Source organism: Platichthys flesus, chromosome 5, assembly GCF_949316205.1.
Source record: "Platichthys flesus chromosome 5, fPlaFle2.1, whole genome shotgun sequence".
Taxonomy (NCBI): Eukaryota; Metazoa; Chordata; class Actinopteri; order Pleuronectiformes; family Pleuronectidae; genus Platichthys; species Platichthys flesus.
In genome coordinates, this window is record NC_084949.1 from 9,656,876 (window position 1) to 9,682,097 (window position 25,222).

The following is a 25,222-nucleotide window of genomic DNA, read 5'->3' on the forward strand; positions in this document are numbered from 1 at the left end:
GTCAAACTAATATTTCAGCAACTGGGCTAAATGCTGAATTTGTGCAAAGGACATTTAGATGATCACAGCTTGTGTGTATCTTACCTTTGGCAAATTCAACGCCGTCCTTTGTGATCTTCCAGTCTACTTCCAAACCAACAGCTCCCCAGCTGACAAGTGTGAACTCGAGGCTCTTATTGGCCACAGCTAGGTTTGGACAGTGCAGCTCCAGCTTGGGAGGAACTGTCACGGTCACTTCTCCACGTGCAGAGACCTGAGCATGAGCAAGCAAATGATTTCTACCACAGGCCACAATGCTGAATATACACCAACAGAAAACATTACAAATATTTAGAAAACCACCTGTTGTTTTATTGAGTGTATATGAATTAAAAAAAAATATTTAATTTCTTTCTATCTCACCTCCTTGTTTCCAGCCCAGGCCATCACACTGACTGGATAGTGTCCCGGAAGTCCATATTTATGAGTTGCTGTGGTGAGGCATGTTTCTGTAGTATTGACCCGGGATGACAGGTCGCCAAAGTCCCAGGACAGCGTCACCGGGTTGACAGAGGAGGTGGCGGCCATAGCGACGGGGTCATGAACACTCTGCAGTGGGAGCGGCTTCAGTGAGATGGAGAAGTCCACCTTGAACACGTCCAGAGCAAGAGTCCACCCACATTCCTGTGAATCAAAGGAAACCATGTGAGAAAAACCAGGGTTTGGTGCTAAGTATTCAAAAGTCAAACAAAGCACTTTTTGCTGTTAATTATTCAGATGGTTGTGTTTACATTTTTCATGGTTTTTAATTAAAATTATGAAGAGCTCCAATTGAAAATAAACTAATCTTGATTGCTGCAGCAGTCATGCAGAAATCTGAATCTGAGGACGCAAGAGAGTCATTCAGTCCTGAGAGGGAAGTTGTTGGTGGGTTAAAGGAGGAAATCCTGTTTGGCGTACTTACAAAAGGAAGGAATAAATCAAGAGAAGGAAACGATGCAGAAAGTGGGCTCCATTAGCAGCTGCTCTTGACAAAGCAAACACCGGACTGAAGATCTTGCATTGCAGGGACCACAGTGTGCTACGTACCTTCATAACATGGGGGTTCGTGCAGGCGGGCGAGCACTGAGATTCACTGATGAGGTTGGGCTCAGAGTTTTTGCTGCAGAGACACTCGTGCCTCGCCCCCAAGCCCCCGTAAAGGTGAGACTCAGCAAAACACACACTGTTACACTGCTCCCTCGTGAAGTTCCCGGGTGTGGAGGAAGAGAAGATAACAAGCTGACTTCGTCCCACTACGCCACTGCTGCTGTCTTCAGGACAGGCTGCATAGTTCAGACCTGACAGGGGGGGCAACCAATTTAAGGGGTCACTTCACTTAATAAAGATTATATATATTTAGAATGTCCATCGCTGTCCAAACCAGCAACTTATGTCTGAATTTCTTGTTGGATTATGTTTGTGGCATTAGGTCAATTTGTTTATCATCCAGCATGCAGCGGACTGATGTTGGTGTCTATTGATTCATACCACAGGTGAGCAGGCTGACGTTGAGCAGGGGTTGGTGGCGGAGTTTGGGGGGGGTGTTGCAGAGCATGGCGTCCGGGCGTCGGACTCGCACCCCTCTCTCCTGGAGCCAAATGACCAACCGGAAGAGCTTACAGTCACAGTCAAAGGGGTTGCTGCTCAGGTCGCTAGAGGAGAGAAGACGAGAAATACATTTATTTAATCTCTTAACCTTGTATGTGTGCTAATGTGATAAACTATTAAAGCTGACATTCCCTGTTTTCTACACCCTACTGGTGGTGGTGCTTAAAATGCAGTTTGATCAGTGAGCCAAAGCAAAGATGGCAGTGTTACTGTGACTAGCAGATTTGAGCAGTATGGAATTATTAAAGCTTTCTCTGATTCATTATTATGCACTGTGAAAACTAAGTAGTATGAGATTCAATACATTTTGTAAAATGGAAGCGTTACAAAACCCCCGCAAATATGTGACAGTGAGATAAAACTCCACTCAAACTATAATTAACTTTGCTATTCAAACAAAATAACATGAAACATTTCAGCCTTTGCAATAAAATAATACGGAAATGTCTTGCGAAATAAAAACTGTAAAATGCATTTAAAAAACTGTAATTCTTTATAATTATAGTATATTTGTAGGTTTTCTGTTAATTAATCCATTTAGTGAATATTGCAAGATAGCATATACATAGTTAAATATAGCTGAAAGTATGTTTGGCAGAACATTAACATTATGAGCTACACCCGTGCTTTTCCTGCTATGACATAACAAAAGGTAACATCTAAGAAAAATAAGGAACGAGCCCATAGGGAAAAAACAGACAGGGAACAGTAATACAATCAAAGATGTGTGCCTCTGTCTATTTATAATTAACACATTTTACACCACTCAGATATAAACTGTGCACAAGCACATTTCTCATCCAGAACCCTGGGGAGGAATAATTACTACTCCCTCCCTCCCACTCCAGTCTGAAACAAAGCTTCATTCATCTCGTGTGTAGGTGAGCTAACTGGAACCGCCCTGCTTTGTTTTCAAAGCATGTGTGATATATATATATATATATATATATAAATAACCAGGGTCCAATTATATTTGAATCCTTATTTCATATTTTCATACTTATTAGAAAGACAACAGAAAAAGCGGTGTTCAATGAGTTATGATTACTTACATCTGAGTTAAATTGCAAAGGTTGTCGCATGTTCTCTCCTCTATGGTGGTGATTTGGTTGTTGCTCAAATCGCTGATTGAACAAAACAGACACATCATCACAGTCAAACAGGAGCCCGTCTTTCTCCTTCACTTAGAGGTTAATCAGATTTTTTGACAATTATTATCAAACCATCACTTTGGCAAGATTTATGCAACGTGAGTTGATCGTTGCCCAAACAAATCTGAAGCCAATAATTGAGTCATTGGATGTTTCTCCTGCATTATTATCCAATTGTAAATAGATGCACGCATCCAGAATGATTTTTAGGATTTGTTTTTATGACTGAGAAAACACATTTCTTTACATAGAAATAGCTCATATTACTCAAATATATAAAACGACACACAACTCGAATGACGAAGAAAACATAAACACAATTTAAACCCCCAAACAACTTCAGTGCTGAGTAGCAGACATTATTTCGGACTTGTGCTGTTTCTACCCTTCTACCCTCCATGGTTTGGTTCCATGCTTCTCTCGCTTGTTCTCTCATCCCTCCCTCTCTCCTCTATCCAGTAAGGCTACATAATGGGGCCGTTGTGTGGTGGTTTTGGAAGGAACCGATGGAAACCGCTAGAGTCCTCTCTCATCACACACGCACGCACGCACACACACTTAAACACCAATCCAATGGGTGGAAGAACTAAGGTAATGGGTGAAGTAAGGGGAGAGATGGACAGATGGAGGGAGTGATAGAAGGAGGTACTGGGAGCCTGGAGCAGTAAGCTGTAATTGAACTTAATTGTGCAGTGATTGGTGTATGTGTGTGTGTGTGTGTGTGTGTGCGTGTGTTCGTGTGTGTGTGTGTGTGTGCAATATAAAGTGTGTGGGTGTGTTTTTTTCATGAACGCTTTCTGGTTCAGCTAGCTTACTCCTGGGATTTCTGCCTACTTAAATCCAGACTAAACCAAACTTTTCTCTCTCTCCTTTTTCATCTTCCTCATTCTCCCTCGCTTCTCTCTTTTACTTTACTAAGGACCTTTAGTTTTCCAGGTCCTCATCTTCTCCAGACTCTGTACTTACACGACTGAGAGTGGCCCACAGCAGAATACACCTCTAGGGAGAACGTTGATCCGGTTCCCTTGCAGATACCTAGATGATATATAGAAATAGTAAGATGGATTGACAGAGATGCATTTTTATTCCTATCTCACACTCGCTCATACTCAAAGATACTCTGCTTGTGTCTAGATTTCCTCCGCTCCAGCTTCTGCTCTTGTTCAATATGTCATGCTCTCAAACTGAACGACCATGCTCTTGAGTAAAAAGTAATTTATAAGTATACAGACAAACACATAAGTTGGGTATAGATGAAAATTGAACAATTGAACTGTACTCACAGCTCTCGGAGGCCGGTGAGACGATCCAACAGGCTGGTATCAAGGGAGGAGATGTGGTTCTTTGAAAGATCTCTGAGGAAACAAACCAGGATATCCACTTTTAAAGATGCACAATGACGTAATTGACCATACAATGTGATGGGCTAAGTGCTGTGAAATGAAATGTTGTGACAGCGAAGAAGAGAGAAAGTGAAACTTTCAGCTCATAAGAAAAGAGTCGGGGATAAATAAAACCAGACCCTCTAAATATGTAAGTGGACGGGCCAAAGACCACAAAGCTGAGGACACAACAATAGAGAATCTTTGTGATGACACATCATACGGCTGCTGTCAGCAACAAATGTCATTTAGCTGAATTTTCTTAACAACAAAACGTTTGAAAAATAGTTTTGTTTAAAATAAAAGTGACCTTTGACTTTTAAAGTACTATAGGTCCTTTTTTATTTGTGGAGGAACAGAATGTGTATTCAAACAAATAAAATCACAGCATGGTGTGTGTGTCTGTTCGTACTAGTGAGTAATTCTCATGCTATATGTAATTATTTTATCAATTGATGAAAATAAACTATTAAAATGGGCACTCTTTTGATTTAGTGGCATGCGTTAATAAATGTGCTGTTACAAGGGAGGTAAAGAGCAGCTTAAATTGAAGCAACAGAGGTCTATGTCTTGACTTTTATTTCCTGAGCTGCGTCAAGACACAAAAAGACTATCCAAATTTTCCATAGTGGAACCAATATCATACGTACGCCACAGTTTACAAGTGTCCCTGCTTTTTGAAACCCTGCACTCTCCCTGTTTATAATTCGGGCTTTCTGCTTAACAGTTTAAAGTCTGCAAGCCAAAGCAAAGAAGTAAAAAATTACGTGATGTGAAATGTCTTCTGGGAGGCCCCCGAAGGCATTCGAAAAAAATTGTGAAGAGCAAATCATAAAGCTTTGGACCTTCTATAACAATGAGGACATGTGAGTTTCTTCATTATGTGATTATATTGTATTTTATTGTATTCAAATATACCTGCTGCTATGACGACTTAATTTCCCTTCGGGGATGAATAAAGTAATCTATCTATCATTGTTTTAGCGATGTCCTACCAGCTGCGCCAGGATCAGGACATATGCTAAAGGTCCGGTCTTCCTGTGTCAGAGTCTGTGTCTGAGTCTGCTTCCTCCTCATTCCCCCTCTGGCCTGCACTCACTTTACATGTTAATAATAAACACCATCACGGATGGTATTAGGACACGTACAGGACTGACGTTTGAGTCGCTGTAGAGTTTATAAGACACGTGTTGAAATACATTGTGCGCACACATTCCCCTGCTAAACAACACAAGACGTTACGTGACTCGCACAGACAGGACATCAGTGTTAAAGTGACCGGAATGATCCGGAATCATGATCCGACATCATTGATTAATAACTAAATACATGTGGTTATCACTTTGTGTGTGAGACGATCAGACACACTCTCACACGCACAAACACAAACACTCACACAGCCACACGCACACACTCCTGCAGGTAATGACACAATGCTGTATTTTAACTTCTTTGTTGCAGAAGAAGTGATGCCCTGTTTATCCAGGAACATAAATATGAATTCAGTAGGTTTTTATAAAGATCAGTTCTAAGTGTGAAGATTAGAAAGAGGAGCAGAGTCACTTGCTGTCATGTTTGTTCTTTTAAGCATTAGGTGCAGCACATAAGCCTAAACTCAATGAATCAGTGTGGAGCGCATTGACCACTATCATAGACTTACTGTCTGATTTTTCAATTGAAAACCTTATTTTGTAAATTGTAATAACAGTAACAGTCTATAGTACTTTTGAAAGCACTTAAGTAAATACAAAAAGGGTTTATGTATGTATGACTGATTTTATTAATTGATGGAAAAGCAGCAATGTGCAGTAATATAGAAAATTGTAGATGTGATACATTGAAATACATCGAGATGCATTTTTTGCATCGAACTGTGCATTGAAAACTGCTGAATCAATATTGAATTGTCAGGCTAGTGAAGATGCACACCTCTAATATAAACCACACACAGGAATCCTATTAAAGCAAATTTGGTCAAATTTTATGAAAAACATTGACAATAATATCTTCACTGCAGATAAACCAGTTGGGATGATGACAATGTTTTCTAACTTTACTCTGCACCAGAGACATCAGCGCACAACATCCAGCACATAAATAATAAAAGACAATATATATTATGGAACTGTTTGATGAGGACTCACTAGTGACAAAGAATAATTCTGAAGTAGGTCCTGAGATTCACCACAGGACAAACAAACCACCCATTCCACACAGGCATTAATAGAAACTGCACAAGTCTCTATTAATAGGCAGAATATGTTATGTTAAAATTGTCTCTGAATCGACCTATTTTTTAATTTGGTAAAACAATTCCTTGTTACATTAGTATCAGCCAAGATATCTTTCAATTATTATATATCTTCGTTAAGACTAAATATAAGTTTATAGGTAAATAAGCTCAAATGATCATATTTATGTAAACGTCCAATCCTACTATCCACTACTGACATTCAACGGAGTGCAAACGCAAACGCATATAAATAAATATAACAATTATTTCCAAACTGGTGTTTTTATTGGGGAAAAAAACTGAAAAGAAGTGAGTCGGGAAGTGAGAAAACTGAATTGGTTGAAGTGTTTAGGTGAATAGCCAAGAAAAACCAGGAGAGCAGGGCAGAGCCGAGTTAAGTAGCTTCAGTCTCGTCTGTGAGCCTTCAGAGCCTCAGCTGCACGAGAGAACCATGAGACAAAAGGAGAAGGAACGAAATAAACAGGGAGCGAGATGACAAGAAGCCAGAGGTTGTGAGAGCACTGTGTGTGTGTGTGTGTGTTTGTGGGACGCCAAGGTAGTGCTGGTCTGCAGAACAGAAATGATCTAATGTAGAAAAAGCTGTACTTCCTTTCTGATCCATATCTCTCCTTTCAGTGTGCTGAATTAACAATCGACAATTTAATGCAGGAAGATGTGAATTTCTCGCTTTCTTTCTTTGTGTGCATGTGTGCGTGTGTGTGTGTGTGAACGTGTGAGTGTGTGTGTGTGTGTGAAAAGAGCAGGACGCCCATTCCCAAAAGGAAACATCTGTACATTCCAGACAAGCTGTGTAAGAAAGATGGAGACCAAGAGAGAGAGAGCGAGAGAGAGAGAGAGAGAGAGAGAGAGAAAGAGAGGGAGCGAGTCCTCCTCTGCTAAACCCATCAGTGGATGAAAGAGGATGGCAGAAAGATGCTCCACCCATGATCTGATCATTCACACATTAGGCTGACACCTCTTCTTATAGCTCGACCATATACGAAAACTCACTCTGATCAAATTGGCAACACTCCTTAGACATATGGAGATTAAAGAGAGAGAGAGAAAATGTGTGTGTGTGTTTGTGTGTGTTTAACATGACAATATAATGTGACCTTCAACATGTCTATTAACAACAGGCTCCCGTTCTCTCAGCTACCTCTGGCCACACATGGTTTTACTTACTAACACACACACACACACACACCCTGCAAATCGCATTTTAGATATGGGCATGCATGCACACACACACAGCACACATATGGTTCTGTTTTACTGACGGTGTGGCCAGTGATCTAACCACTCCTTATAAGGCCTGTCTGGTGCCACTTATTCTGAGCCGGAGGATGAGAACGAACGAACACTCACACACACACACACACACGCACACACACACACACACACACGTTCTCTCTCTTTGCCTCGACTTACATTTATTTATTTCCTTACTTATCCTAACAATGCCTACAATAACCCTTACCCTGTCTTTAATCACTGACCCAAAAATCAGCTCACTCCCAACTGGCGATCCCCATTTAAATGGGTTTGAGTATGGAACACACAAACGCCCTCACACACACTAACACACGCACAAACTACATGGATAGAGGAAATGAGAGAAAATATGAATAAAGGAAAGGGGAAAAATTGGGGGACTAAAAAAAAACTTAAAGGAAGGAGCTTGATGTGATTGAATATGTCTCCAATCTGAACCAAACTGAGAACATAAAGTCTTCAGCAGGCAGGTGTAAGCGCTGCCTTTCAGAGTGTCTGTAATCAGTTTGATTCAAACACTTTGAAATGATGGGAGGGAAATTACTTTTGAAGCCTCTATAGGAACTAATCCGGAAGCATTATCCCCTATACACAGTGCAGATTCTACCAAATGCGGTAAAATCTTCAATGCTCCAAAGCTTGACATGTATTTTTAGCAATAGATTTCCAATCGATGGAAGATGTTCTTTGGGACGTACTGAGCGTTAGGGTGAACTGCAGAGTCCTGGATTATTAGGGCTGTGATCAAAAAATCGATATTGCAATATATCGTGATGTCGTCATGCCGATGCGCGCATCGATGCAGATGCTACTGTATCGATACGGCATCAAATGCTCTGACGGCCGTCTAGAAATCGAAACTTCACCTACGATGCAATGCACGGTAATGCCAATAGGTGGCAGCGTAGGCAAAAATAGTACACGGCTCAATTCAAAACAAACAAGGAAGAAACACCGGGAAAAACTGGCAGAGTTATTGCACTTGAAATGCTTGTCCCGAAGTCTGAATTCAGCAGGTCAATGTGCACTCGAGTCGCCCACCGTTTCTTACTTACTATCCACTGAGCTGTGCAGCTGCGCTCATGTTCAAGCAACAGACTCGGAACTTACGAGGGACATTAAAAACACTGTATTCGGGGATCTCTGGAAGAGATACATGAGCGACAGATCCTTTCTGTGCATCGCCTTTTTTTATATACTGGGATTAGAAAGATAATTATTTTATTTTACTTTTAAGATTGTTTAATGGCCAGAATTTTAAGTATTTTTAGTAGTGCAATCCCTAAGACATCGCCTTTGCTGTTATATGGAGTAATAAAGAACAGCTGTTGTAGCAAATTCTGTGCAGGACATGGTCATTATTCAAAAGCAACGTGTATCGGGATTCGTATCGTATCATGGCTTCTGTATCGGGATTCGTATCTTATCGTGAGGATGTAGGCAATACCCAGTCCTATGGATTATCCTGCAAATATTAATCTAAAACATTTCTTGGCACATATTTTCTATACGAACTTAACTTGAGACCAACTGATTTCAAGCTGCTGTTCTCTGTCATAGTTAATACCAAACATCCTACATCCCCATGTGTGTTTAGTTCACAACACACACAGTTTGTGCAGACTGTGTTTTTAAAAAACATCAGTCTGACATTATATTCTTTGCTCAGATATTTTAAACCTTCTCTGTATATTGCAGTGAAGGGACGACGTGACAACACATTTCATGAACTGCTCTGGGGTATTTTATCAGTTGAACCTGAATCCACTTGTGATGAGACAGACTCTTATGCTGTAATAAAACAACAAAAAGCTGCAAACACAAAGGATTACTTCAATCTAAAGCGCATGTTGCATCACAAACTGCATACTACCAAAAAACACACAGTTCCTCTTTAGGCTGTCAGCTAACCACCACCAATCGCTTAGTGAGTTAATAATGATTCACGGTATTTCTGTTACCAGCAGTTAAAAATCACTAATAACACACACACAAGAAGAGAAACAGAGTGAGCGAGAGAGAGAGAGAGAGAGAGAGAGAGAGGAGGAGACGATGGTAATGAGTTTGATAATTAAAAAACGACTTAGGTCTTATTGTAGGACAGTTCGATATCATGGTGGCTCAGTGGCCTTGGTCCCTGTAGGTGAAGGTCAGCGCTCCAGTAACCCACTAAACACAGTCCGCTCTGTGGCCGCTTTCATCCCCCTCAGCATCACCGCCTGATTCCCTCCCTCCCCCACACACTTCTATCTATTTCTCTTTTCTGTTTCTCTCTGTTGCTCTGATGCCTTGTTTACATTTGATGGCCGGACAGACCAAGAAGAAGAGGAGCAGGACAAATGTGAAGGAGGAGTTCAAGATGATGGAGTTGGAGAAGGAGAATGAAGGCAGGTGTGGGGTAGAAGCAGGAGATAGACAGAGAACAATCGCCCCACTGTGGGCTGTCAGCCAGTACCTCATGCCCCAGACAGGGGTGAGGGGTTGGGTGAAATCTTAGGGGTAGATGGGTATTTACCCGACTGCAAGAAGAGAGGGAGCATGAAATTAGGGGAATGGGGCCGGGAGCCGGGGGAAATGAAGTGATGATTGAGGAGATTTGGATTGAATAAAATGTTCTGCATCACAGTCTAAATGGCTAGGTCACAAACACTCCTCTCCTCTCCTCTCCTCTCCTCTCCTCTCCTCTCCTCTCCTCTCCTCTCCTCTCCTCTTCTCTCCTCTCCTCTCCTCTCCTCTCCTCTCCTCTCCTCTCCTCTCCTGAACATTCTGTTCATTTTTCCAGCTGCTGCTGCCTGGGTTGTCTGGTGTCCAGCTGGCAAGTGAAGGGCAGCTGTGTGCCGCGGTTAAACACACTGACTCAAAGAGCGATGCACCCACATATACACACTTTTAAATGTCGTCAATAATACTGGGAAAAATAACACAACCCTAAATGCACTGTTCGCTCCTATTCTTGTAAACAGATCTGAGTCCCACATATCTTCAAGTCATAAACTGTTGGCCTCGACCAAAAATGGGTCTCAGACCTGCAGTACTTCTTGGGTGTGACTACAAAAACGAAGAATAGTTATTATTTCAATGAGGCATAATTTCAGTGGGAGCTGCCTACTATATTTCATTGATAATCAACTTATATAATGTAACTCTAAATCAAAATACCACAGTCGAGTATAACTTTTCATTTCCATTTGCGTTTATATATTTACACACAGAAAGACTGAATAGTTGTACCATGAATAGTACACAAGGGGCAGTGGGACCTGCTTCTACTTCTGCTTGTCTCTCTTCATTTCTGACCGTGTAGACACATCTTTCACACACTGTTGCAATCTACTGAAAGGTCACTTCGAATGAAAGCATCTGCCAAAGAAACGTAATGTAATAAGCAGCGGCGAGCTGTCATCAGCTGCGGTTTCTCAATCAATATCAAAACATAAACCATCACATTGAAACAGAAGTCGTTCTCGGCAAAGGATCGATAAAAAGAACATAAACACAGAAAGGGACATATTCTGTTACTATCTAATCACCAGAAAACAGACAAAAACAGCTGTTTCAGTATTTCCATCAACTAATGTTACGCTACTGTTTTCAAGAAGCAGGAACAAAATTAACTGATTAACACAGCATTGATGTTATTTAAACCAATGCCTTTGTTCACACTCTGTGGTGACACACAGTGCATTCACACTCAGTAGGAACAGGCATTATGCCATTAAACAAACAGTTAAACCAGTTTTGCATATTCCACAAAACTGGTCGGCGAAAAACCAACAAAATTGGTCAGTTCTTCCAGCAGTGGCATCTCGTTCTTTCCGGAAAATAAAGCTATTTCTGTACTTTGAACACTAACACTAGGTCAGAGTGTGTGAAACATGGTGTAACAGTTCCCGGAGTTTGTACTCAGGCACAGCATTAAGCTAATAGTAATACTAAAGGCTAAAGTATGCTTCTCCGAGTCCGTTACGCGCGGACGAACGGACGGACTCTTTTTCATTTATGGTTGTACGAGCTGTTTGTGCTGAAAAACAATTCACCGCCTCTTCCATTGCAACAACATGATTGCTATACTGCATTCACCATCATTGTGCTCACTCACTGGTGGATCAGCGCGTTCACGTGTGGCAGCAGGTTAAGGGCAGGTCTGCATCCTGAGTACATTAGTGGAAGTCAGTCTTGTACACGTGAATAGTTTGACAATGATGATAAACTCATAAACCAGCAGCATGTAAGCACTGCTGTGCAAAACGGACACAAACAGCACATCTGCATATTTTTAGTCTGGAGCCTACGTGGGGCATTATGCATGTGGCCCCAGGCAATCGAACAGCGTGTGCAGGCAGTGGTAGTAAACAGCAGCGTTGTCAAATGTATCTTGTTTATAAAAGCGGGATGCTCCACATAAATTGATGCAACATGTGTCACCCAGGAGTTCAATAAACCTGGAGCACCGTCTCGTCTGCAGCTGAAACGATCCCTGGTGAAGAGGAGCACGTGCTCCGCTCTGAGGTGACACAGCATGCAGCACTGAATCCAGTTTACCGTGCTCTCTGCTCGTTCTGCTCGTTGGATCCATCTAATGTTTGGCTTTCAGGCTCAGTGGTATGAAATTAATTTGATTTCTTTCAACTTCCCGTCTTCACAGATGCAGAGACCGAGCTCCTCCGTGGACGTGGAAACGGGAGGAAGCACTCGCGCTATTTCTGTTGAGCTCGTGTTTGTGGTCAAGATTTCTTTTGATTATGACAAACGTGCATCAGAAAACGACATGAGGCTAAATGTGCATTTCCTATTTAATTATTGGCAGTAATACAAAAGTAGACGACAACTCTTTGTATTTCATCAGAATATTGCCAGAGTTGTAATTCATCTGTTGAGAGACTAACAAAAGAGTTTTCTATTTTCACTCTAAAGGAAGTTAACAGTTAAATCCAAGCAGAGAGCTTTTCTGGGATATCTTTAAGTATATAATGCTCACCCAGTAACCAGGCTACACAGACACAGCAGGTCTAAACCCTAGATGTATATATCCAACAGCAGGGGACATGTATGCAGTGTATACATGAATAAATTGATGGCTTAAGCTCAACCCTTCTGTAGTGTGATAAATATCATCATCAATAAGGTTCAGAATATACATTAGCTGTACTGAGCGTCACTACATGAAGGGTTAAAAGCTGCCAAAATAAATAACGTAAATTGAAATATGTTGAAGGTAATAAGTGTTTATTGATGCTTTTGAAGCTTCAATTTCCATTTCTCTTTGGAGGTTGTTAGTGAGCAAACTACACAGTAAAAGTGTAAGAAAGATTAAAACACAAAGAATAACTTCAATCTTAGGCGCATGTTGCATCATTAACTCAAATGCACACACACACACACACACACACACACACACACACACACCCACACACACACAGAGTTCCTTTTTTAGGTTGTCATGTAACCACCACCATTACCTCAGTGAGTTAATAATGAAGCACAGCATAACTAGCACTTAAAAATCACTACTAACACAGACACAAATAGCACGAGAGAGAGAGAGAGAGAGAAAAGCAGACGATGGGAGCTGCCTTGTCTTCCTCTTCTCTCCCTGTTCCTTCCCATATTTATGACTTTCTGGAATGTCTGTGCTTTTCTCAGTGATGTCACTAGTTCGCATCGCCATGGTAACACAACAAATCCCCCCTTGCATCTGGTCCGTACATTCAATCTTTCCTTTCCCACTTCAATAAAGTCAGTTGTGTGTGTGTGTGTGTGTGTGTGTGTGTGTGTAATTAGTTGTATGGATGATAACCACCTCTGCAGTAGGAGGAGAAGCAGACGGATAGAGAGCGGACGAGAAAGTGAGACAATTTCAGATTCGGAGTCCCGGCTGTCCGACAGCTGTGAAGCCTCACGACCAGAGTCAAAGCCAAAAGTGCTCTCCGCTACAGCACGAAAGTACATCTCCGTGGCTGCGGTGTGTCTGTGTGTGTATGTGCATCCCGCTGCCATGGTAACACCACAAAAGTAGCTTTGACGGAACAGATAGGACCAGGATGTGTGAGAGCGAGAGTGTGTTTACAGTCCAGGTAAACCGTGCACTGCCCCATCCTTCCACTGTGTTACAGAAAGTTCACTCTGCACCTCAACGAATACTCTACTTTCCTACTTGACATAAATAATAATAAATCTCTTCCCTCCATCTAACTGGAACGGGAATTAGAGTCTATATATAGTCTTATGGTAACATTCAAAGCTTTGTGGCACTTTGAAAAACAGTTTGTCAGAGAAATGCAATGCATCCTGGGATATTTTGTGCCTGAGAAGGATCCACCAGTTGGACCCTTCTAGTTTTTTGGACTTCTTGTTTGTTTCCATCACCTGCACGGTAGGTTTCTCATTGTCTTATAAAATATCATCTCAACTTGCCCATTAATGGAATGCATGAAAGGTGACTGAGCAGTCATCGGTACAAATGTGTTATAACCTACTGACAAAGGTGTCTGTGTGTTTAAAAGGAAAATAAGAGCAATTTGGTGGTTGGAAATACTGAGTGGTCACATTATTGGAGAGGAAACACACAGACATCTGTGCACTCTGCTGCTGTGTTACACCAACCACTTGTCTTCCACTGTGAACAGATGAGAAGTTCCGTTTACAACACATTCAGACACATGTTGACTGAGTGTCTTATTCACTTTCTCTGTCTACTTTCATGGATGATTTGTGTCGCAGCTATCATCACACTAAACAAAGGCTACAGAGAGTCTCAGAAACCTGAGTCTGGTCCACAGGCATTTCCCAGAAGTGACTTCAGAGTTGCATAAACTGTCTAAATGAAGTGTTAAGAGATTTTTATTATGTGTGTGGGATAGAACAGATGGACCAATGTGTAATGGGAATGCTTTTCCCCAATGGCGCACTGCAATATGTTCAAATGCTCCACGACCAGCAGCACATCATTTCGTTTTTCAGGTGTCTGAGGTCAGACAGAGGCTAGGACTGAGGAAAGTTGGAACTTGACAGATGTGACATTGGTTTTACTTTAATTGATGTCATTCAATGTTAGGTGACATGCTCTTGCTTCAGTAATAATGCAGCACCTGCCATATTAGAAATCAAGGAAGGTAGAAACAGTTGAAAAATCCAATTCTTCAGTTAAAAAAGATGCCATGATTTGGAAGTGGCCAACAGAAATGGCATAAATAAGTTTTTTTATTTCTCCGCCAACAGATTTAGGGCATTGACTTGAAAAACCCCACAAACCAGGTAAAACTGCCTCAGCTTTATTTTTCCTTGCAAAACCTTTCAAAAATAAATTCAGGCTTCAAATATGAAGGAATATAAATTACGATAAATACTCAACGGTACCCCCTGAGATTAAACTTATAAAATAAATGTTAAGATCTAACAACAAAAGAAACTAGGTACCAGCCTCTGCTGAACTACTCAATAAATGTCAAAATTCGAATAATTATTATCACTGTTCTATTGGTGATGATGCAGAAATAGGGAGAATCTGAGCTGAGGTAAAATGTCATTGAGCCGTGAAGCAACATTACATAGCAAAGTATCTAATGAGTAAAGTTAGTGTTTAAATCATCATCCATCACGTGTATCAACATCAACCATAATGGCACCGAGGTGAGATGCATTAGGATCTGAATGACAGTGCCTAATTCAATTCAAAATGAATCAATGCAATAATTGTTATAACTAATGACTTTGTATTTAGGTCATTTGTTACTTCCAGCAATTTGACATTGTATATTATCTCTGTCTTTTCACTAAGGATCAACGGATTAATCAATAACAAAAATGACTTTTTGCCCCATCTTCCAGCTAATGTCGGCCTGTTATTAATTGACACCATCCTTCCTAGTTGATGTTTAAATGCCATTTGTCTTCTGTGAGCAGTTTTTTTTTAACAACTAATCCGGTAGAGGCCCAGGGTTTGTTTGGTCCTGCAAGTCTCAGATTTACACACAACAGGGCCAATAACAAACTGCTGGGAAACATCTGCAGAAAGAGGCCACAGTTATTCTCTGATCATACTTCTGTCCTGCAACTCTCATCTCTCTCACTGAGACAGACATCACAAAGACAGGTCCACTTGAGTATATGAGCAATAGACAAGGGATACAAGTCAATGTAACACATGTTGATAGCAGCTACTGCTCTACCAGTCGGTCACCTCCACACATGGCTTCAGCTGGTACAGTGGGACGGAGAAGGTCTAAGTGGACTGATGCAATTAGTGCTCCAACTGAGTCGGACATGATTAGAGACAGATCCTCCAGCAAGATCTGTGTCTGATTAACATCTCACCCAACAGAGGGAGAAATCCCTCTCTTTTCAAATACTATGAAAAACTGTGAAGTGACAACGTGCTGAGATAAGACAGTGGGTAAAAAAAAAAAAAAGGCTTAAACAATAACAAATGCATGCTGTTTTTATTTGAGAAGGATCTCAGTTTCACTTTGCTTCCGAAAACCCGATAGGCCATATGTTTATCTGCTCCAAGTCTCTGAGGCAGGCCTGTTCCAAAGTTATTTGCATTGATTATAGGCCTGGTATTTAGGGTAAATGTTTTAAGTTAAATCAAAGAGGGTTGTTAGAGGGGAAACAAATAACTGACAACATATGGTTTCCTTTGGCGCAGGACAGAATGTTCTCGCTGCAGCCGCACCAGAGGCGGAAGACTGATCTGCACTTCAAGCACTAATGTTCACTTCTCTGGTGAACAACTCTATCTGAAACTACCAGACTGGGACACATTCTCTTACACTTACGCAGATGCACACTCACACACACACACACACACAGCACAAAACTTAACCTTCAACTTCAAGTAAAGAGAAGGTGTTTTTTTTATTATTATCTTTCTTCTTTACACATTTGAGCAATTTTCTTTAAAGAGCGTTGGAGCTCGTTTTTCAAGGCATCATTAATCCAATCCCCGCATCTGTCGGAGTGCAAATGCATGACAAGGCCGCAACTAATGTTTTCTTTATGTTTAAATCAATTTATTTTATTGATAAATCATTATGTCTAATGTCATAAAATTGTAAGAAATAATGTTTGCATGCGTTTGTTGCACCAAAAGTCTTAAACACAATTTCTGCTTCATCTGTGACTCAAACTATAAATTTATCTGGAAAACAGATGGATAGTGTGAAGAGAACAGCAGGGGCGGATCCAGTGGTAGGGCCGTGGGGGCGCCGGCCCCAAATGAAAACTGGGTGGCTTCTGAAGTGCCCATACCCATACTATCAGAAGACTTTCTTCTTTTTTATTACTAATAATAAATATGACAATATGTAAAGAATTTGTATCTACAATACAAACTGTGTAGAACCAGGAAGGATTTTCAATATATAGTCAATGCAGCATGGCTTTGAATCCAAGCTATAGAGCTAACAATAAACAATGAATATATACCTTACTCTGACTCTGGAATTGTGCATGGATGTTATACATATAATTGGCTCTGAATGTAAATTGTGGCCCCTAATTTATAAAACATTTTAGATCCACCACTGGAAAACAGGGATGTGGTGTAAATGAACATAATCCAGTGTTTAAGCGTTTGTAGAAAGTGTAAACAAATTAAGGGAAAATACTTTTCTAAAGGAAAAAAGGTAGAAAAAGGTTATCAATGTGTGAGTGTGTTGAACTTCATCCAGCCACTAAAAGCTGTTGAAAGTGACTCCATGCACTGATCCCCAGTTCATGGCTCAGCTATTGAACCTGCGGTACTTACAGCACGCTGGTGGCCAGCGGGATGTCTGCCGCCGCTGGGGCCCTCTCCAGCCCGATGTTGGAGCAGTTGACGACGCAGGACGCCTGGTGCTCCGCCAGCGAGCAGCTACAGTTGACGGGACAGGGGCCGCAGCTCCTGCCGCCGTCCCCCTGCGGCCCGGAGCCCCATGCCTCCAGGCAGCAGAGCGCCACAAGCAGGCTGGAGAAGAAGCTGAACCTCGGTGCGCAGACGCCATGTTTTCGCTTGGATAAAGTCAGTCCATTTCCACAAGGCATAGCTCACTCACATCGCATCGCCTCTGATGGTGTAAGTCCTCTCAGTCCGGGAAGAAAAACAAAGTTAACACAACGCGCGTCCGCTATTCCACGGCGTGTCCCATGCGGGGAGACAGAAACAGAGGAAGGGGTTCAAATTTTAGACGCCGATGTGTCCCCTGCGTTTTCCCTATGGTCTGGTCGGATCCCCTTTCCTCTGAAAATCTAACGGAGCGTCTCAACCACTCTTTCGGGGGAGAAAAAAGTTTGGGAGAACTTCCTCTCTCCTCCTCCTCCTCCTCCTTCCACTGCATGCAGTTCCCTGCACCACCGCTGAGACCTGGCACAGCTCTGTCTCCTTGAACCTGCTCCAGCGCATCACAGGAGGGATACACGGTTAAATAGCTTCAAGCTTCTCTTGCATTGTAATGAAATTACCTGAATTTACAGGCTTTACAGGCTCACAAAAGAAATAACTAACAACAAACACATGCCTCTGCCAAGGCCCAACAGTCCCCTGATTAAGATTAAGATATGTTTATTTCATACCAAAAACATGCACAGACATGCACAACACACCAATGCAATGGCAGGCAAATTCCACCTCTGCATTTAACCCATCTGTGTGCAGGACACACAGAGCAGTGAGCGACCATGTACGGCGCTCGGGGAGCAGATGTTGGGGGAGCAAGGTGCCTTGCTCAGGGGCACTAGACAGGGTAGGGAGACTCTTGGATTTTTGGACAGATCAATCCAGGTTCGTCTTTTGTTGTCTCTCCGTGGAGTTGAACCAGAGACGAACCAGAGACCTTCTCTGCCCATAGTCCAAGTTTCTGCCACTAGACCACCGCCTCTCCATGACACCACATTTAATTTAGCTTAATCCACATTTTTGTTTGGATCTCATAAATATCATCTCTATTAATTATTCTCTGAGAAATCAAGGAAAACCTCTCACGATGTTAAAGAAAGTGCAAAAACATTCGAGATCCACCGCCTGATCTGGATCTGCAGTGAGATTGAATGGGTTCTGCTGCCCTGACCATAACTGATTCTTCCATCAAGTTACTGGGAATCAGTTCCAGTTGTTTTTGCGTAATCTTGCAAATTTACACACAAACAAACCTGTGCTGATGAAAACACAACCTCCTTGGTCGAGGAAAATAAGCTGAACCAAAGTAGAGCGGTCTGGAGGCCTCTGCACGAATTATTTTAGGGTGTTTTATGTTGGGAGATATAAATTCCCATCTTGTCTCTGGCATTGGGATTACCATAAGACTATATTAACATGACTTCTAGTGACCTAGACTGTTATATGTTCCCTCCCATATGGTAACAACACAGAGATTATACTATTGTACTTCAGGTTTGAATGTACACTTGCACATTGGACACACGAGAAGTTTTCATTCCACAGAAGTGTGGTGATGACACTGCTCCCCAATGATCTGATTGTGAAGTGACAGTTATCCAACCTTGTGTTTTGTGGCCTTTTTAGAAACCCCCATTACCGAGCCGTCCATCCCTCTCTGCGGTATGTCCTGAAAGTAGTGGCACGGGCACGTGTTGGAAGTGTTTCCCTGGTATTTGACTTGGCCGGAGCCAACCCTGCCTCCCTGCAGGAATCTGGAGCACTGCACAAAAGAAACTCCCCACAGCGACTCTCAAACTCTCTTATCCTCGTTGGCAGCAGTTCATTGCAGAGTTCATGGTTGAGACGCAAAATGCACAAGTGGATGAAATCAGGCCAAATAATCCTAAAGGTTACTTTCCAGGACAAATAACAGCATTTTATATCGTTTCTATGTTCTCATATAACGCAAGAAATAACAGCGCTAAACCCTCAATATCTGCGTCCCACAGAGTTACAGCCTATACACATTTTATTTTCCAACTTTTTATCGAATCTTCATAGTAAGATTGAGTGACTGTTCAAACCCCAGACTGGAGGTTTTCTTGGCTGCACCATTCAATCAAAATATAATTTCTGCAGAGCTGAATTTTGCATATTTAGTAGCTTTGGAAACATTGACATTTAGAGTAATAAATTGTGTTCCATGAGTTTGAACATAGACTTTAAATTTGAAATATTACAAGATGATGGATGAGCAGATAAAAGATGATTAGAAGATAGAGATGTTACTATGAATGTATACCGAAATCACAGAGAAAATGGTACCAAGGTGGCTTAAAGTCTCCTTGCTCATCTATAGCATGCATTTACATTTGAGTTTGACATCATTTTGCCTCAGTCCTCCAAACTAATATTTTAGATTCTTCTTCAGAAAATATTTATATTGTAGTAATGTAGTAGTATTGCAGTATTGAAATGTTAATAGTTAGTCTCAAAGGGCTTCACAGACCCACATTGTACATAAAGCTATCCTGGTAACTTGAGTTAGCCAGTGAGCCTTGGTTAAATTGAATGGTGTTCTGGGTGTCATGCAATCATGCTTGTGGCTCTAGGTAGCTTTGTTTGTGGTGATTGTGTTTGTGGCAACAGATCCTGATGGTGTACGCGAATCAAAGATCATGATGGTGGATGGTGATTGTGGAGGCAGCTGATTGTGGATCATGATGGTGGATCGTTATTGTGGGCGTGGAGATGGATTGTGATCATGATGACAGCTGATCATGGACCATGATCACAAAAAGCCTGCTTGATTTACTATAAACCCACTCACACATTCTACCATTACTGACACTAACTCCTCCATTTCAATTGTCGTTGCTAATCCCTACATTAATATCAGACATTTTCTCATGTGTTAATACTTTAAACATTGACACACCTTTCTATTGTGTTAAACAGTTTTTAAGTAATGTTGTAAATAGTGTAATTTTGTTGATGTGCGCAGCATCTATTGCTGTGCTATAGAGAGAGGGATCCATCACATGTGGCTCTCTCTGAGATTTCTAGGTTTCTCCCTGTTAATAGGGTTGCTTTGGCAGTTCTTCCTCACTCTTGTTGGGGGTTAAGGACATAGGATGTCACACCTTGCTAAGCCCCATAAGACAAATTGTGATTTGTTTATATGGGCTATCCAAATATAATTTGATTGACACTTGATAAACAGCACTATACACAAGGTAACGATGAGGCTAATCGCTATTAAACTGACACTTCACTTCTATACTATAATCCATCCTACCAAGGGGCATAGATCCATTTAATGTTTATAAAGGCTGAAAGCCACAAATGTCAACCAAGGGTGGTGCTAGAAGAAAAGTCAAGGGATCATCAGAGACTTTTGAATCAAATATCTAATCATCTAATCACAAAAATGTCATGCATTTTGTTTTCCGACATCGATTTCATTTCCAACTCTAGAGCCATGCTGCTAACAGAGCTAAAAACAATATACGTACATATATGTGTGGAGAAGTGTATTTGAAGTTTACTGCCTTAAAGCCGATATAAATATTCTATTCCATATTTATTTGCACCCGAAAAATGTTCTTCATCATGTCAGGGTGCGGATGTTTACCACCCAACATGTCCTACTTGTGCGACCTGATCAAAACTGACATATCGGTTAATGTTCACATTTTCGATTGAACATTACAGAATACTGCAGCTGGCCTACTGAACCACTTATGTTTGAAACGCAGTATTTTATAAGGTATGTGTCTGGCCAGGAACGGCCCAGTCTGGGCTGGGGGAAAATAAAAATGAGCTTGGCTTCTGTTTGGTTATAGGGAGGGTCCTCCAGCCCGGCCAGGAAAACAACACTTACTTAGGCCTCTGTCTGTGTTATTGTAGGGCTACAGGAAGAGAGGGGGAGCGGAGGGGAGAGGGATGAGGGCAGAATGCCGAAGGAGAGAGTGAGGAGGGTCTTGAGAGGGTGAGGGAGATGGAAGCACATGAAAAAGAGGAAGAGAAGAGAGCTGTTGTCACAAGCTGAAGGATAGGGCACTGAGGATGTGGGGGGAAAAGATGACTTTAGTGACAGAGACCTGCAGAGGGTAAGAGAGAGAAGGCACGAAGTGATCATAACAATAATATTGTGCTGCAAAAGAGATGTTACTTAACCTCTGTCTCCTCTTATTGTAGGATAGCACTCAGGAATGATACAGATCTGCTTTATTTACCAACTCTCACTGATTGGAGACTTATTGCCTGGTCTTGCTTTTAACAGGATATAAAACATGTTTAATATTAACTGCTACACATTTCCTGGCTAACTAACAACTCGATATTAGTAACACTTCTTCTAAACAGGATTCATGATGAATCATTTGCACTGGATACGTAATACAACTTTCTACAATTCTTTATTTAATTTAGTTAACAATTGTGACTATTTAAAAAGCAGTTTAATAATTTAACAATAAAGCAGAAACATGTTTTAAATTATGCTAGTCTTTGGAGTTACTGTAAGATTAAAAAGCCCAAACATCAATGCATCAATAACACTCCTCTCAAAACATGATAAATATAAGATACTATAAGATAAGATAAGAACACTCTCAGCACAATAACTCACTGATGCTCTAACTATAATTTACCTGTGTACCTCCTATTCAAGTAGAATCCTTTATTTGCAGTATTTTTGCACATCGTTGTCGCAACTTATACTTGAGTAACATATATGAGTATTTAGTCCATCACAGAATCTATTAGATTTCCATGTAAGCTCAAATCTGAAACTCAAGTCCTTTTTTTTCTGATGCTTTTCTTCCCATTTGCAAGGTGCTTACTTCTCAATGTCTGTAAAATCATTTAAATGATAAAACCAGAGAGGTGAAAATCCCTCTTGGATCATTTGATTGGAATTCTGACAGCTCACATATTTCCTTTTCATATTAATGGCTTTCAAGAGGACAAGTTTATATTAAGGGAACCACTGCCTTAAACTGCGTGTTGAGTAAATCCCCTTATAAACACTCGGAAGCCAGATATAAAAAAAAAACAAACATTAAAATAATCTTTGGTATTGAGTAATATGTTGCTGGAATGAAATACAAGATTTATTCTGACATAAAATTGAATTTTTGTTCAAGACGACACCTTAAATTAAATAAAATTACCTTTTTCCTATCCAAGTGGAATAAAGTGATCAATAAAAATAATAGTATAATTAAGAGAAATGTAAACATATTATTCATAAATGGTTCATTAATGGTGGCAACTTGCCTCCACCACCCCAGCCTTAACCTTTTAGCACTGGGTAAATGGTATTCATCTTGAACAAATGTTTTTGCATGTGTTCCCGGTTTTATCTTAGCATGCTGTGTGGCTAATACAGGGAACGACCAAAGAATGGAGCCATCCGTGCCAAGCACAACTGTATTCCCATTTGTGCAATTAATGGTTAAATCATCACAAAGTGATTCCTGACTGAACTTCAGCACATGTTCAGGTAATCTGAGATCTCACTCGTGTGGAACTGAGAAATCCCAGTCGTAAGGTTACACAGAGATACACATAAATATTCCAGTTGTAACCACTTAAAGAGTGAAGCCTCGACACCTATATAATTTAATGAACGTTCATTCATCCATTGTCCATAGCACTCATCCTTCGAGGGTCTCAGCTGCAGCTGGAGTCAGTCCTTGCTGACCTTGATGCGATGCGGTACACACCCTGGACAGGTCACCATCTTATTATGGGACCAATACACAGAGATAAACAACCATTCACATTTACAGACATTTTAAAGGGGACATACTAGGAAAATTCCACTTTTGTAGTGCTTCTACACATTAATTTGGGTATCTGGCATGTCTACCGTCCCCAAAACTCTGGAAATAAACAACTCCTGCGATTTGTTATGGTTCCTCTAAGTCTCATACGTCATGCTTGATAGACTGCGAATAACTTCTGTATGCTTCTCCCGTCACAAGCGAAATGGGATTCTCTCTTACATGGCCTTGCCCCCCCCCCCCCCCCTTCGATCTCACCCCCGCCCCCCCTACACTCGTTTTAGATGCGACATTTGCCATAGCGCTTCCCTTCGTTTTTGCAAACCTGGGATACACCTGGAATAGCTAGCTAGCAGCATGAAGCAAATTAAGCAATCAAGATGCACTGTGGTCGGCTGCACAGATCTGCACATAACGTCCCAGACTCAGAAAACACAAGAGGGAATGGATTGAATTCATATTTGAAGGCAATGTCCCGGAAATAATTGTCAAAATCTGTTGGTGTGCGCCCCGGTAACCCACGGGCTCCTCCCGGGGCTACGCCTGTCTAAGGGTCGCTTTTCCATCACTCGAAGCCTGCCTGCAAGGCTGGGGCTGTCATAGGCTGCCTGGGGGTCTCCGCCGCGGGGGGGAAAGTTATGGAAAAGCAACCCTCAGAAAGGGGTAGAGGGGGGGACTCTGAGGAAAGCATCTAATAAATCTTTCTCATCAGACGCTTAAAAAAATCATGTTAAAAGTGAAATAAAAAAAAGCTTCTTCAGTATTGACTGCAAATTTTTCCTGCATCGTTGACAGGGAGAATATTGCCAGTCAATACTACACAATAATGAGCATGAACAGAAGAAGAAAGAGCAGAATCCTTGATGCATCTAGATACGCCAAGGCCAAACCAATTTTACCTTCAATCGTCAGTGACTTCTAGCCAGTCGTATCCAGCCATGAGAAATATGGAGATTCAGAAAAGAGGGCACATACCTTCCCCAAGGCTGGACAGTCATCTCAATGAGTTATTTTAATGTAATGATAGTAAATGATTTAGGAAAAGGCTGCTGGATCCAAAAAGCTTATCTGTGTGATCCAGGCTGGGATTGGTATCGGGACGACAGAAGTGAATTACAGCACCAGCCTTTTCTCAGTTTGGGGCTTTAAGAAAGATAGGGGTAGAGAGAGGCAGAGAGAGAGAAAAAGAGTTTATTTCTAAAGAATGTGACACAGTGGTTTCTCTTTTACGTGAACACTAGAGAACAAATACACTTCTTACCCTCTCAACCTGCTCCTCCTGTGTTTAAATGAGGAAGCACTTCTTTGTTCTGTCAGAAATCTGCATCTCATTTCACCTGCGATGTGTGTGTGTGTGTGTTTGTGTGTGTGTGTCTGTGTGTGTGTGTAGGTGTGTGTGTGTGTGTGTGTGTGCCCATGTCCATGTCCATGTGTGTTTTACCTGTCCACTTAAATAGCTTTCAGATCGCTTTCATTATTCCTAAAGCTTCACACGCAGCAACACCTTCTATTTGCAGCTCATCTAGGTGCCAGGCTGTAGATCAGGTGATAGAGCAGGCTGGACATTAATTGTAGGGTTAGTGGTTCAATCCACAGTTCTTCAGTGCAAGATATATATTGTCTTGCATGTAACTCCACTTTCCTGTTCTCACCAACTATTTCTTTTCCCCTATCTTTTTAAGAGCGCTCAGATATTTTGTTGCTTGAGCAAATCCAAGCACAAGCAGGGCTATCTGTAAGTTCTCCCCTCAAACTTAAAGACCTCGCTCTTGAGTAGATATAGAAAATATCTAACTTTACCGTCCAGTAATAATCTATTATCTTCCCTTACCAATATTGCTTCAAATACACTCTATATTTGAACTTATGATCTACCTTACATTCATCACAAGTACAGACTCCTT

The 25,222-nt window shown here is 41.3% G+C and overlaps 1 protein-coding gene across 1 annotated transcript in view; it reads right to left on the minus strand.

Moving 5' to 3' along the window:
• The window catches only part of pkd1a (polycystic kidney disease 1a), a 61,220-nt gene extending 43,307 nt beyond the window's left edge, over positions 1–17,913 (minus strand). The window contains exons 1-8 of the mRNA XM_062387479.1: positions 17,419–17,913; positions 4,064–4,135; positions 3,747–3,815; positions 2,682–2,753; positions 1,510–1,673; positions 1,069–1,319; positions 403–663; positions 85–253 (exon numbers count right to left, since the gene is read on the minus strand). Of these exons, the coding sequence (XP_062243463.1) occupies positions 85–253; positions 403–663; positions 1,069–1,319; positions 1,510–1,673; positions 2,682–2,753; positions 3,747–3,815; positions 4,064–4,135; positions 17,419–17,693 (1,333 nt within the window). The 5' untranslated portion in view covers positions 17,694–17,913. The remainder of the gene's footprint in view (positions 1–84; positions 254–402; positions 664–1,068; positions 1,320–1,509; positions 1,674–2,681; positions 2,754–3,746; positions 3,816–4,063; positions 4,136–17,418) is intronic.
• Positions 17,914–25,222: the final 7,309 nt, after the last annotated feature.